General features: G+C 42.5%; 1 protein-coding gene across 1 annotated transcript in view; it reads left to right on the forward strand.

Annotated features, from left to right (window-relative positions):
• Nucleotides 1-4,374: 4,374 nt before the first annotated feature.
• The window catches only part of LOC118478239, a gene marked incomplete in the record, with an annotated part of 26,576 nt that continues 15,597 nt past the window's right edge, over nucleotides 4,375-15,353 (forward strand). The window contains 4 exon segments of the mRNA XM_035971422.1: nucleotides 4,375-4,559; nucleotides 5,042-5,151; nucleotides 8,160-8,272; nucleotides 14,132-14,201. Coding sequence (XP_035827315.1) covers nucleotides 4,459-4,559; nucleotides 5,042-5,151; nucleotides 8,160-8,272; nucleotides 14,132-14,201 — 394 coding nt within the window.

The raw sequence follows: 15,353 nt of genomic DNA on the forward strand, positions 1-15,353 counted from the left end.
AATTTAGTGACCCTGAGTATGCATCCAAAGAGTGGTATTTTAACATAGGGCCTACACAGAAAAGCGTTTATTACTGGATCGAGATTTTTTGAAGGAAAAAAATTGTTTGGTCCTGGCCTGCAAAAGTGCCTTGCAGAATTTTATGGGCAAGGGTAAATTAATAAATGAGCTAGAATCTTTTTTTTTAACGGGATAGACGAAAGTGAACAAGCTTATACCAGACATGGACAAGTTTTTTTTATTTTGTTTTTGGTGACTGTTTTACAGCGTTTGCAACTGCATAAGGTCATATGATCGCCCGAGACACATTAAACATTTGTGAGGCAGCGGGGTGGAATCATGCTGTCGTCCATTTTTGGGCATGTTGAGTTATTGGTATCATCTTAAAGCTTATTCACTGGTCTTTATTTAGATGAAACAATATACAGGGTGATCCAATGAAAACTTGACAACTTTTTTTCTGAATATCTCGCGCAAAAATTGTTCTAGAAAGCTGTAATTTGGAACAGACATAATTCATTCAAAAGGAATTTGTTTGATGCAAAATATACGAAGAAGAAACATGTTTTGACAACGGAAACGGCTAAAAGAAAAAATCACCCAAAAACGCAAAGTTCACCATTGTTTAACAATCTTTTAAAGGAAGTCGTGAAAATATTAGTTGACCTTTTTCTTCATTTTCTCTTTGACATTAATTTTCCACCTCTGTGACATTTAAACAATATTTTAATTCTTTTACAGAGTTAAAAAAGGCTAATGATTTCATTCTGAAATTCCTAGAAGCAGTGCTCCACATTCCCTTCTTTGGACTCAACACATTTTTAACTCGTCGTTCGAAATGTTCAGTGGCGCCCAAACACGAGGACCTGTAAACTATGAGTTTTTAAAGCCTCATACACTGTACATGTTCACTAAGAAGTGGCTTCTAGAGACAATAGAGTGGGGTGCCCAATAGACAGCATCTTTGGAGTTAACATATCCTGCAGGGTGAAAATGGGCTTTGCACTTAACCAAATGTCATCGAGGAAATGATCCCTCTTTACAAGACAATAGAAAAATCATGAACACATTGCCATACCCTGATCCATGTCATCTCGGCCTAGCGAAGATGAACATGGTATAGTCTTAGGTTAAGATCTGCCATGAGAATGCAGACTGTTGATGTGTAGGAAAGTCCTAGCTGCAGATCATCCACGGACAGACGTCTCATGAGACTTGGCTACTGAAATCTGCACTCTGGTGACGTTTAAAGGGCTGCGCTTGGTGCGTTTTTGACCTGAAGTGGTCATGTTTTAAAGAACTTTTTAGTTCTGATTTACTATAGATCCAGACTGACGGGACTTCTCTACTCATGATGCCAAAGGTCTTGGGCACCTAAGCATTCTCTCCATGCCGTGCGCAGAACTTACGGAATGTCAGGGATGGTGAGTTTGTGGAGAGGTAATGTTCAATACAAAAAGCTCTCTGCTCTTTACTACACTGAACCATGATCTAAGTAGGCGAACAGAATTTGGAAAAAATAATATCTGCAGACTTCTGTTGACTTGTGAGACTGCTGTAGCTTGCAATATGGCGTGATTGTTGCAACTTTTAGTGGTAGGTCTAATGCAAACTGGTGCGTCATGCTATGAAAATGGCGACACGGTTGAAAATGGGTTGTTTTTTTAATGCGCTAAATAGAGCAAAACCATTCAATGGACAAAAATACATATCACACAAATTCCTTTTGGCTTCCAAACGTTGTGTTCCAATCTGAAACGCAAAACTTTAGTATGGAGGAAGATATTTAAAAAACAAGTTGTAAAGGTTTTTTTTGGATCACCCTGTACATTTATCTTGAATACAAGTCGAGATATTTGCGAAAGAAGGAGGTGGGGGTCACCTGTTTTCAGAGGTAAAATTAGTGAGAAAATGGCCACCAAATATTACTATTAGTTATTTCCTTAGCTTAAGAGTCCATGGTAACTGAAAAATTTACATTTTGGAGCCTTTAATCAACGCTTTTCAGAAAAATCCACACAGAAATGAGTTCTTTAATGGGCATGAAAGGCGTTGAGCCAAAAAAAAAATTGATAAAATTTCACAAACCTGCGGAACAATTCAAGTTTCTTTACTTTGATTATTTTGACTAGGGCCTGATTCCACCACGCTGCCTCACATTTTTAGTTGGAAATTTTGAAATTTGCCTTGATGGTGGCCGAAGCCTACTCTTATCGATTTTAAGGGAACTTTAACGTGCGCAACTTGCACACGGGCCCTCCTAGAATTTTGGCCCTTATCCGAGGAGGCTATGTGCTTTATCTTTCTTACCTTAAGATCGGGGGTATGGTTGAAAGACAGAAGTGGGAAAGAGCCAAAGAGTAGCAGTAGAAAGGCTGGAGAAAGAACCCAGAGGAGTTGGCAAAGTCGGCAGTAGACTAACTAGACCGCCTTTGTATACGACCAGCCAGGGACCAGGTCGCAACTGAAGGGCACACTGTTTTGCTAGCTCCTTGAAATGAGCTTTGCGCGTTCTTGGAACCAAATCAAGCATTACTTATTTTAAAAGCTGTGACAATTGGGGCAGCAAGGACTATATTGCCAGGTCTTGCCGCAACGAGGACATACGACTGCATTCCGCATTATGACTGGCTATGCTGGAACTTCTGACACTTAAAGAGGCGCAGAGAGTTTGTTGGCATAAACGGTCGCTCGCTGAGAACCTAGAACACCCTCCAAATTTGCCACAATTTCTTACTTGGAGCAGTTCATGGCTGCAGACGGCACCCTTCAAAACGGCTGAACCTCACCTGCCACGCATGTTCACAAGGAATACTGCCGGTGACGCACGCAGGAAGACAGACATTTATAACGGCTTCTGCCCTCCCTCCTCCGAGGGAACTTTTGGAACAGCCGTACCTGATCATCTCCTGCACTTAATAATAATTGCATTTATATAGCGCATATCCATGCTCAAGAGCTTGCTCTATGCGCTTTACAACTATTATTACCCCAGCAGACCCTCTGAGAACACTCAGAAACATTCTCAGCTTCCGCGGAAGCATACAGTGCAAGCTGCGGATTTCACGCGCTCAAACACTATCAAACTGACAAGATCTTTCACTGTCTATAGCTGGGTACCTATTTCCACCTGGGTGAAGTGAGGAAAATTTGTGCAAAGTGCCTTTCCCAAGGACACAACGTCGGGCCCCTGACGGGATTCGAACCCACGACCTTACAGTTGCGAGTTCGAGAGCCTAACCACTAGGCCACCGACGCCACTTACGTTGCAGAAGAGAATTACAGCTCCGAATCTCTTCAAGACAGGAGATGCACTACAGCAATCATTCACATGTACAGTAAACAGCAAAACAATTCCGTTGTTACAGCTTTGAGCCGAACAATTTCATCCTAGTTTGGTAGCTCAAAGTCTCTGAGAAGGTCGTTATAATCAGTCCATTTTTGCCTGATCAAGTGCTGGTATTCTTGCAAAAACACAGAGTGAAAATCTGATTATTTTGATGTTCAGTGGTATCTTCTTCCCCTCCTTTTAATCCAGTAATTGCATCTTGCAGAACAGGAATTGGTAGGTCTTTGCTGTGTGATACTGGACGTGGGCAGATGGAATTTATGGATAGTCAACTTTACTCCTCATAACTCCCATAAGTCTCTTTCTAAATGACTGCTTGGTTCACAACAAACCATCGTTTTAAAGGACAGTGATTTTCTTCTTGTTTATAACCATTGCACCATACGTGAGGAGGCTAACGTTTGTCTTAGTCACCGATTTTGCAGCTGAAATAAGGTGATACGACTTAAAAAATTTATAATATTGTTCTCCTTAGTGCAGTATAGGTAATACACATGTATTACGGGAATAGCCAGAGTTGCAGGGTATAGCGACTATTGACATAGAGTAAAATGAGTTGTAACTGGTTGATCCCAACTGGTCTTTATGTTTTATTATGAAATAAAGAAAATCTACCTCAAGCTATATCGAAAACAACAACTAGAACTAAACATAAAAAGAGTATCATTTTCACATTCGGCGCCCCAAAATTAGTTTCGATCAACTGGTGTAAGGCCTGAAGCTAATTATTAATTGTAGACCTGTCGCGACCCTAGAATTGCACAGTTCTAACTTCTCAGCACCTTGTTTTGATACATTTGACGAAAAAAACCACTTTTACACAATGTCAAGCTTTTTTAAAAGCAATTTAATATTTTTTGTAAGTGTTTTACCGCGCTCGCAATAGCATACTAAGGTCATATTAGCGCGCGGGACACACTAAACATTTTCAGTAGGTAGGAAATGCAATTCTATTAATGTGATCATTACGACTCCAAATAGTCTTATGATTTTGATCGAGTAGACGGAGCATTTGGTTCCTGGTTTCATGGTCTTAGTAACTCAAAATGGCCAATAATATAGCGCAGTGATATAAGTAGTTTCTTTTGCCAGCATTGTTCGTGCCAGTGATGAGGGTGGCCCACAACACGACCGTGCAGCAAAGTTATGCTGACAACGCAGACGACTGTGCGGCCTCCTGCGATTCAATGTCCTCCATTATGTGCAACAGGTGAGCTGAGCTGAGTTTGTATAATGATAATACCGACGGTTGACCAAAGTTGCTCTACAAAAGCAACCAACTTTCAATTTTGAAAGCAAAATCTTACTGGCAGACCTTACTACTTATTGAATTTGAAATGAATTCAATGATCCCTGTCAGATGTTCAAAATATTTTTGTAATGGTTCATCTACGACGACCCCCTTGATTAAGATCGCCGGGGGGGGGGGGGGGGTTGGGGGGGGGGCTAAACATCCTGCGGAAAGATAGATTAAGTGATAAAGTAATTTTCGTGTGCGGGAATTAAACTCATGTCTTCAGGAAGAAGAGCTTAACAATCACAAACGGACACTGCTGAAAAATTTTGTTAAGTTTTGGAATAAACCCAATTACGAACATTCACAGTTTGATCTTGACTCGCATTATAACAAAGACAAATTGTTTGCCTGTTTTATTTATGTATTATTTTTGTTGTTGTTATTATATTCAACAGTTTCGACTTTTGCCCCGACAAAGACTCTCCATCCTGTATCATTGGTACGAGACACGCAGAGTCGGAAGGGGACAAGTCAGACGTCAAAGGACTGTGCACGCACTACTCACGTTAGTATCCTTTCGCTGAAGCATTCATTCCTACCCCTTGTTTTTGTTTTGCTATTGCTGTTTCAGGTGTTACTCCTGCTGTGGCTGCTACTCTTTTTTCTTCTCAGATGATTCTCATACATCCCCAGTTGCTCACGGGAGTTCGCACCAAAAGCATAATTATTTTACCAATTAATCCGACCAAGGGTAAACTGCCGTGATTGCAAGGGTCTTAGAACAATTAATGGACTCTGCTCTCTCTCTTCGAGGCGCCGCGTGCGCCAGGGAAAGGTGAAGCGTCAAGATGGCTGCCGGCTATGGTCAAATCTCCGCGAACTGCGGTGTTTATCGTTACAAGATCTTATAGGGCTGGAGCTACAGTTGGGGGGGGGGGGTGAATGCGCGCAAGGGAAAGGGGAAAATAGGAGAGGGGCTCAATTGAAAGAAGTGGCGCGGGCCTGGAGAAGAGACGGAGGAGAAAGGGAAAACGAGAGAGAGAGAGAGAGAGAGAGAGAGAGAGAGAGAGAGAGAGAGAGAGAGAGAGAGAGAGAGAGAGAGAGGGAGAGAGAGAGGGAGAGAGAGAGAGCTTGTCACCGACTGATAAGGACTAAGGACTGTTAATTTATTTAAGAACTCAATGTTATTGTTTATACTTTAAGAAAGATGGACAAAATAAACAGAAAACCGTTGTCCCTAGCAACAAAATTATCAAACAGACACGAGAAAACAAGGTGTATGAATGTAGATATCTAGAATCTAGATTCTAGATCTTGTCCCGCCAAGACTCGTGTTTTCTCACACACAAAGAAAAGCAGTCTACCCATTTAACAGTTCTTTTAATACAACCTGGGTCTATCTGCTGGGTTGTTGTACAGTTAACCGCAACACAGATGGTGAGCATTAAACAAAAACTAATTGACATGTCAAGAATGTTAGGACAAAACTTCATTGCCTAACCTAGCTTTAAGTGCGAGAGTCAGATGGGGTAGTATTAGAACGTATAGGGTGCAGCGCAGGTTGACTTTAGTTCCACAGCGAGAGAGGGCTTCTGTCACATCAGGCATGGGTTGCCTCCCACAAAGCAGCCTCTGTTTCTATTTATAACTTCCTTGCCTGTATGCAACCAGACCTATGTGCAACCACTTTCAATGCCTTCTAAATAAAGCAGTGTTGAAGAAAAGAAATGAACAGAGCAGACTCAAAAGGAGATAAAGTTAGGCAATTGTCAAACCTTTTCACGAACTATGCCACCTATGCAACGCCAACATGCGTGTTGAGTTCATTGATAAGGTCACTTTTGAACAGACTGCTACAAAAAATAAATGTTCCTTTTTCAACTCTAAAGGGTTTAGGAGAAACCACCCTAACAAGTAGTTGCAGCAGGGCACTTTACTCTAATAATACTAGACTGTTCTACTGTGAGACAGGACAGATCAGACACAGGTTGCTGCCTTCCGAGCAGCCAAAGACCAAGAATGACAAGACACAGGGCACATCTTCCGCTTCCTGTATTTTCAAAAGTTATGCATTTTAAGCACGTACCGGTTGTTTTTATCAGACAATGCGAAGGCTCGTTTTGTGCAAATTTGATGGAGCTTCCAAGTTATGGAAATAGATTTGGATTTAGGTGCGTGTGTATAAAAGATCTCGCAAAGGAATGAAAGAGAAGTCAGTTCTGCTCTGCCGTAAATTGTATGGAAGATGTAAAAGTCCTGGTTTATTTCTTTCGGTTTCCTAAAGATGAAGAGGGCAAAGAGCCTTTTAAAGACCACTTCTCTTGCCAGTATTGCTTCTTTGTTGTTACATTTTCTATGTATATCGTCTTTTCATTCCTGATTCTTAGATGCAGCGCAATCAGATTATAAGTAGAGACAAAATATAATTAAAATCATCACTTAGGTTATTGGTGCAGCCCAGAGTCCATAAATACAGGGTCATTAAAGATTTTATGACACATTGCTTCAGTTCTCAAATATCGTTATGGAATGAATCAGCGGCCAATTGAAAGAGGAGTTATCTAACTGTTGAAACAAAAGAAATGAACCGATTTTATAATGCATTGCTTTAATTCTCAAGCATCGTTATAGAATAAATTAGTACACTATTTGAATTAAAGAGAAGTCATCTCTCAATGGGTGTGCTATTGTCGCCTTGTTCTTTCTTTGAAGTAAGTACCATTACAGGACAAACCAATCTCGATAAGCCCTTCCCCCTCCACCTTCGATCCGTCTGCTCCCATACCCCTCCAGCAGACATCCTCCTCCCTATTGAGGATCTCCCTCCCCAAACTGTCCCCGAGAAAGACGAAGCCTGTCAATCCTCCCACAAATACTCAGTAGGCTGCAGCCCAATCAAGGAAGCAGCTTTGCAAACCCTCTTCCTCTCCTACATTACATGAACGTGTCAGAGCTTAAAGAAACCCGGGCCTTCTTGCCCTAAAACTAAAACTGTGTAATGGTGGCCCTGTAATGGGATGCCGAGGCCTTTGAACTTTCGTTGTTGAATTACAACACTCATAGACCACACTGTGCCCACACTTGCGGCTTGTAGCCAAGAAACTGTTAGCCTCGCTTCAACCATAGATTGCTGCAAAACCGTCCCTTCCACGTTCGTGCAGGTTTTCTTTTTTAATTTACCCTCGACGGTTCTGCTAAAATTTGCCAATGAAGACAGGGAGGTGCAGTTCTGTCGATCCGGCAGACGTGTACTGCAACCGGACTTGACATTATACGGGGACAAGAGTCCCGTCCAGTCCCAGGCTCGTTTCCTCGGAAAAATATTTGACAAAAACATTAATACCTCACATTTAAACGCCAAAACGACAGAATCACTACATCCCGACCTCCCTCCTTAGCAAAATAATTGCGACACTCTCCGCACAACCCCCTTGTGTTTTGCATCCTAGGAGCAAAGTTCGTCCCGACGTCAACCATAGACTCAACTACTTGCGTACTTTACTTCTTGAAATATCTTTTTTTTTAAACTTTTGTTCTTTCTCTTACCAAAATCCTAATGACTCTTTTACCCAGGTACAGCAGGGTGGGCTTACAAAGGTATGAGTGTGGACATGATGTACGCCATCCTCACAGATTGGGTGTATCGCGACATGTTCTCCATACTCCAGTACACGCCTGATGGAGCGGTGAGTCAAGACCAATTTTAAAAATATTTTATTATGTTATTTGCGCGCAGGAAGTCAAACCTGGGCTTGGTCAGCAACTAAAGTATCTTTTTCAGCAGGATTTTAACCGCCGTGGCCACTTTATTTCAATTATTTTTACTCAATCGCTATAACTCCATCTTCCTTGAATTCGTTCAGACTTTGGATTGAAAATTAGCAGAAAAGGGGCTGTCAATATTTGGAATTCTGGTTGCCAACATTTCAACGAATTTTGAGCTGTAAGTTCAAAATCAATTATAAGCTTTGTAAGAATTGTATTTTTAGGGTTAATTGCTTTTTATTCTTATCAGCTCTGTCAAAGATGTTTGCGATGCTTTTGTCAGAATGTGCACCAGCGATTTCTGACTGAAAATACAGTCTGTCTACTGATATTTAGACTATGATGAAAACTTACACAATTGTAGTATCTGTCATACACTCTATTTTGCAATTGGCAATCACCCTATGAATACAATTTTGATAATATTATAATAATCTGGAAAGTTGAAACAAATCGTTGTGTGGAGTTGAAGCATGTGGTAACCAAATTTTAAGAATTAAAAAACAAACAAACCCAAAAACTCTTCCAAGATTTGGTTATCAGCCAAAATCATTGTAAAACTGTGACACGAAAAATGAGGCTCAAAGTCTCAAAACCAATAGACATGTGGACAATAGCAGGAAAGAAACAAAAAAGGATAAAACATAAATCAATGAAACATTCAAATCAGTTTAGTTAATCGTGCTCTCAGTTCAATAGAAAGGTTGGTGAACATTGATAATATGAGTTTTCATAGACATGTGGACAATAGCAGGAGTCTCGTAGTCTACTGAATTAGTAACTTTTTCTAACCCGGAAGAGTCTTGGTGGAGGAGACCCTGGATCAAATCAAATTTTTTTTTTTTCTGAATTGTCTCCAAGAACCAACTCTGATTCATCCACACTGGTCTTACTGCCTAAGTCCATTTATTCAGCCATACCTATCCTTGGTTTCTTCGACCCTTCCTTTTTATACCCTCTGAACCTTTCTCTTTGCTTCTTTATTTTCTCCCTCTTGGCTTTTTCTTTTTCTTTTTGTTGTTGTTGCTAAGAATGTTTATTTCTCCTTTTTATTTCTCCTTCGTCTTTTCCCGCCTCTTTTTCTATGTCAACTTTCCTCTTTGCCTTTTCTGTTGCTTTTTTAAGAAGCCAATTTTTACTGACAAGATGGTTGATAAATTCTGTTCGTCTTATCAGCGATCCGTTTTCCTGATTATTGTTTCAATGTATGCACGATCTTTTTATTGCTTACATTTGATTAAATTTGATTAATTAATCTTTTTTTAAGGGGTGGGGGGGGGGGATCATACTTTGTCTTTCGCTCTGTTTGGGTGGATGCTTACAGGACAAAATCTGTTTGTGGTGTAGCCTTTACTGGGATCAGTCGTTTTTCTTCGACGGAAAAACTTCTTTTGTTCCGGCATAACCCACTCTCTACTACACCTTCGCAAAGCCCTTACTTTGCGAATGTCTACAAGCTGTTGCATAGTGTGAAATCTGGCAACAATATCGAGTACGTACGTCCCAACTTACAACACTAAACTATGCATGCTACGGTACCGCTGGCACTTCTGTGACCTATGCATGTACTATGCTGAAAACGCGCGCTTGGTCTACGCTATTGCAATTTACATAATATTATTTACATAGACGTTGGTAGCCTATACGACTATGCCGTCATTTTTAAATGACAGTCACTTCAGATGGGTATCTCTCTGAGCTGAGAAAGTTTTGGAGAAGTTCGGGGAGGAGAATGTGTTATACCGAAGAGGCCTTGTTCCAGTGGGATGGGACCACACCCAACACGTGAAGAGTGTTCCTTGTGTAGTTGTAAGAAAGTTATGGATGCCACCTTGTAAGCCGAAAGTTTACTAATAAACAATTGGCACATTCTCTCAGAATTTAGCCCCTTTAATTACTAAAAACAAGATAAAATAAGATCACTCTGTCTAATCTTCTCAGATCTCTGCATACAAGTCTAAAAGTTAGATGACCAACAGAATTTTAAATCCCTTTCATAAAGGCCACCGTAAACTAAGGTTCCGATACGTTTTCTTTGATGTAAGCCTAAAGCGGTTCGTAAAAATAATAGTGGATTTACGGCGTACACGTTTAACATTTTTAAAATGGCATATTTTCATCAACACCACAGTTTAACTTTGTAAGGCTCGCCAAAGAACCAAAATTCAAGAGACGGGGTGAGTAATTTTCGAGACTCGCGTGGAGGTTGAAATCTACAAGTTTGCACTGAAATGTTAGGGCAGGGTGGTTGTCGCTGTCTTAAAATGAGCATTTTTTTTTTTTTTTGGTTGTGCCCTGCCCAATTCTATCATCTGGCGCTTTTGTGTTTAGTAATAACAATCAACTGTGTAGCATTTTGAGTTTTGGACTTAGCTGTTAGTCTTAAAGTATACACACAGGAAATTTTTTTACATGTAAATAAATACATGAGTAAATAGGTAAAACAAAAAAGGTTTCTTCACTCTTATATGGTTATTTAAAATGAGCTATTAGTAGGTAAGGTAAGTTATTTATTTTAATGATCCTGTGTATACACCCAGAGAGCGATTTTTAATATAGGGCCCATAGAGAAAAAAACCGTTTTAATTACTGTATAACTAAACCTGAATGGCTTTGCTTTTGATCCTTACTAATACAGTTTGGCGATGTGGAGAGAAAGAGGAGGGTGATGGGGAAAGTAAAGAGGCAGATGAATATACAAGAGATGATGTAGAGCGAGAGAAGAGATACAGATATATAAACAGCAGTGGAGATATAGATGGGTTTTTTTAACAATTAGTAATATTATAGCTCCCAATGAACGCATTTCACTGAAGCAAAATTTCTTTTGATGTGATGAAAAGTGCTCAGGAAAATAGCCATGATCATGCAACGGTGTGTGAACTGAGCCTATGTCTCCTTCTGCGCGGCGCGACCTTTAGTTGCGTGCGACAGTCGCTAGTGATGAATCGTGAGGTACCACATCGCGCCAATTTTTCAGTCGCTTGCGACAAAAGCTACAAAGCCGTCTCCTTATGCGCGACATGGCGTTTAACAACGCGCGACTTGCTAAGTCCTTGCGCGACTGGCAATTCACAGAAGACAGACAGTGGCAAATTTTAATGTCAAGATGGACAACGAAGTACAACGTACGTCAGGTGCGAGTTCTACGAGCCGCTGATATATTTTTATTCCGTACAGGGCCAATCTTGTGTAAGTCCTCCTCCTCCTCCACCTCCTCCCCCTCCTCCTCCTCCTCCTCCTCCTCCTCCTCCTCCTCCTCCTCCCCCTCCTCCTCCTCCTCCTCCTCCTCCTCCTCCTCCTCCTCCTCCTCCTTCTGCTGTCCGTTAAAAATAACCCAACAAAATTAGATTCACGAGACCTGCATTGGGTCGAATTGACAATGAACATCCCACACATGCACACTAATCACCTCTATGCAAAAAAACATGTCAATCAGAGCACATTTGGCTTTTAAAAAATGACCTTTTCAAAATGTTCCGTCTCTCTCTCTCTCTCTCTCCCTCTCTTTCTCTCTCTCTCTCTCTCTCTCTCTCTCTCTCTCTCTCTCTCTCTCTCTCTCTCTCTCTCTCTCTCTGTGTTTCTCTCTCTCTTTTCTCTCTCTCTCTCTCTGTTTCTCTCTGTGTGTCTCTCTCTATCTCTCGCTCTCTCCCTCTCCCTCTCTCCCTCTCCCTCCCTCCCCACTCTCTCTCCCTCTCTCTCTCTCTCTCTCTCTCTCTCTCTCTCTCTCTCTCTCTCTCTCTCTCTCTCTCTCTCTCTCTGGGCACACGAAAGAAGGGCCTTTCGGGCGACGATGCTTACCCTGTCAGCATTTGGGACATGCCGAAGCAAACGTCCTTGGGGTGGTCACCGTTTGTGGTGATCTCCCCAAAAGATGAGAAACAGGACCTAACATCTCTAAGTGTTTTTAAAATTCACAAAGCACTAAAAACATTCCAAATCATGAAAGCCAAGTACATAAAAAACCTAGGATCCACGGACCTCCTAGTACAAGTCAGCTCTAGCACAGAGTCAGGTAAACTGTTGACCTGCACCTCGTTTTGCGGCTTCCCCGTACGTGTTCAACCACACAGAAGTCTGAACTCATCCAAGGGTGTCACCAGAAGCCGAGAACTCTGCGAGTGGCTTTACAGAAGAAGACATGGCCCAGGAGGTCGAGGGAATTGTCCATGCTCGTCGTGTTAGAGTGCGGCGAGATGGCAAGGAAATCTTTACCAACACGTGGATCTTTACTTTCAACACACCCACACCACCTACAAAAAGAGACATTGCATACTTAGAGCTAGAGGTAAGACCGTACATTTTCGAAACCTATGCGTTGTTCCAACTGCCAGCGCTTCTGACACACACAGCTGCGCTGACGTTATGGTGCAGCGTGTCCTCGCTGCGGCAAGGAAGGGCACTCTGGGGAGACCTGCTCCGCAGATCCCTGTTGTTCACAGGAGAAAGCCATCCTGACACATAGTGCTCACTACGTTGGAACGTTGGCTCAAGCAAGAGCAACGTTGTATCCAACAGGATCGACCCAGAGGAATACGAAAACTTATTCCAAAGTCCTGAAGACGGTCCCAGGGTCAGTGAACCCAACCCGAAAGGTCTTTCAGACCAACAGACAGAAGCAGAATACCTGCAACAAGAAACGATACTCCAGTCTTGAGACGGAGGAGTCCCCTTTCTTCCCTCCTACCTCTCCCACTCCCCATCCACCACCCCCGCACCCCTTCTTCGTCTCCACCCTCTCAGCCATCCTCTTCATCTTCACCCCCATCACCATCTCCACCTCCATCATCACCACTCCCATCATCTTCACCCCCCAACATCCTCACCATAATCATCTCCACACCAATCATCACTTCCTACACCCTAATCGCTTCCTACTCCATCTTCCTCTTCTCGCCCTCATTAACCTCTCCCACTTTCATCCAACAAAGTCCCTCTACCCGCTCCCCGCACCCCCCCTCCTCTACCCGCGTCCGGGACTCCAGTCCTCATCCCCCTCCACACTCCCCTTCAAAAAAGCTGCGATCCACCGTGACCGCAACATAACAAAACCGAAACAACGGTAACCTACGACCAAAAAGAAATGCATTGAATCCGATCGCCAGAAGGGAACACCGTATAAGGTCCTTGGTCTAGAGTCTAGGCCAAACCCGCGATCCCTCCACGCATAACAATGCCCAATACAGAAATTGCGAATCGTGGGAAAGGCAAGGCACAGTCTTCCACTGCACGCTTTGGCGCCACAGTAAGCTTGGAAGCATGCAATAACGAAACTTCCACATTAAGTATTTAATTTTCTAGTGGCGGTGGTCGTATAGGCTTGGTGACTTTATGATTACAGAATAGTTCACTCAGTCTTTCTCCTCCTACTTTCTCCTCCATCTCTTTCTTCTCATCCATCTCATCTTCCTCCTGCTAGTGCTGCTGTTGCTGTTGTTAATGCTGCTATTGCTGCTATTGCTGCTATTGCTGCTATTGCTGCTATTGCTGCTATTGCTCCTATTGCTGCTATTGCTCCTATTGCTGCTATTGCTGCTGCTCCCCTCTTCATTCCGCCCCCCCCCCCTGCTGCAATATCTGATCTTTCTCTTTTTCCCTGCTCCTCGAACAATAGATATGTGTCTGTCTTTCACCCATCTCAAAATCATCATCCTCATCATCATCATCATCCTCCTCCTCTCCCTCTTCTTCTTCCTTGTCCCCTCTCTGACTTTTTTAAAAATTGTTTTTTTTAAATCGCATCCAACAATAACTATGTGGCTGTCTTTATACATCTCCAGAACAAGACTTACATAGCCACAGACATCCGTGACGACATTCTCCGCTCAACTGATCCAGATAGCACCTCTGGTAGGAATGGCCCTGAATGTGCCTTGTTCTTTCCCTCTCTCTCTCTCTCTCTCTCTCTCTCTCTCTCTCTCTCTCTCTCTCTCTCGCGCGCGCGCGCGCGCGCGTTCAAAAGTGTTTTACGGCGCTCGCAACTGCATAAGGTCGTATGAGCGCGAGGGACACGTTAAACATTTTTCAATTGGTAGGAAATTTAGGGTTTTGCCACAGCGGCGGCTGAAGCCTACTCTTATCGATTTTGGACCACCGAGGGGTCTTTAACGTACGCAACTTGCACACAGGACGTCGGAGAATTTTGCCCTTATCCGAGAAGGCTAGGTGTAGATCTTACCTACCATAAAATCAGGGGTGTGGCTGAAAGACAGCAGAAAGAAGGAACTAAAGAGTAACAGTAGAAAGACTGCAGAAAGATTCAGGAGCCCGAGGACGGGGGCAAAGGAGGTGAGGGAGTGGAGGACAGAAAGAGAAAAAAAGCAGACAACATAACATGGTTAGACAGCAGGACAGAATGTGAAAGGATAATATTTTAAAGAAGAACATTTTTCGTCGCTATTCAGATTCGCAAGCGAGGCAGGGGAAGGCCCAGAACAACATACTTAGGGAACCTAAACAAATGGGTAACCGGGAAAGATAATGGAAACGTAGCTTTTTTGAGAGCACCCGAGCAAAGGAATGAATGGAGAACCATGATCGCCGATGTCTGTCGCAGATCTCTCACTGGATGATGATGATGATGATTTTGTTTTGTTTCCTTAATGAGCCTGGCGGACTCCACAAAGACATCTTCGAGCGAGAGCGAGGCTCTTTTTCGGCTCCTTTGTCAATATGCTTAGCAGCATTTCCACTCGTCCAAATAACTGCATTCGAATTCCCATTGTTCCTGGACATTCAAACATATGTTTGACATCCTCCTTTCCATGGCCGCATCTTCGGCAACATGGACTGAGCTCTTCGTTTAAAAAGTTCTTATACCATCTTAAGCTCCAATGATGGTCCGACAGCAGTCTCGTTAGCTCAACCTGGTCCCTGCGACATGTGATAGATTTTTGCTCCCGCTTATAGGAGTACCCAGAATACACATCTCATGATGATGATGATGATGATGATGATGATGATGATGATGATGATGATGATGATGATGATCATCATCAATTT

This window comes from Aplysia californica, unplaced genomic scaffold (genome assembly GCF_000002075.1).
Source record: "Aplysia californica isolate F4 #8 unplaced genomic scaffold, AplCal3.0 scaffold00434, whole genome shotgun sequence".
Lineage (NCBI taxonomy): Eukaryota > Metazoa > Mollusca > Gastropoda > Aplysiida > Aplysiidae > Aplysia > Aplysia californica.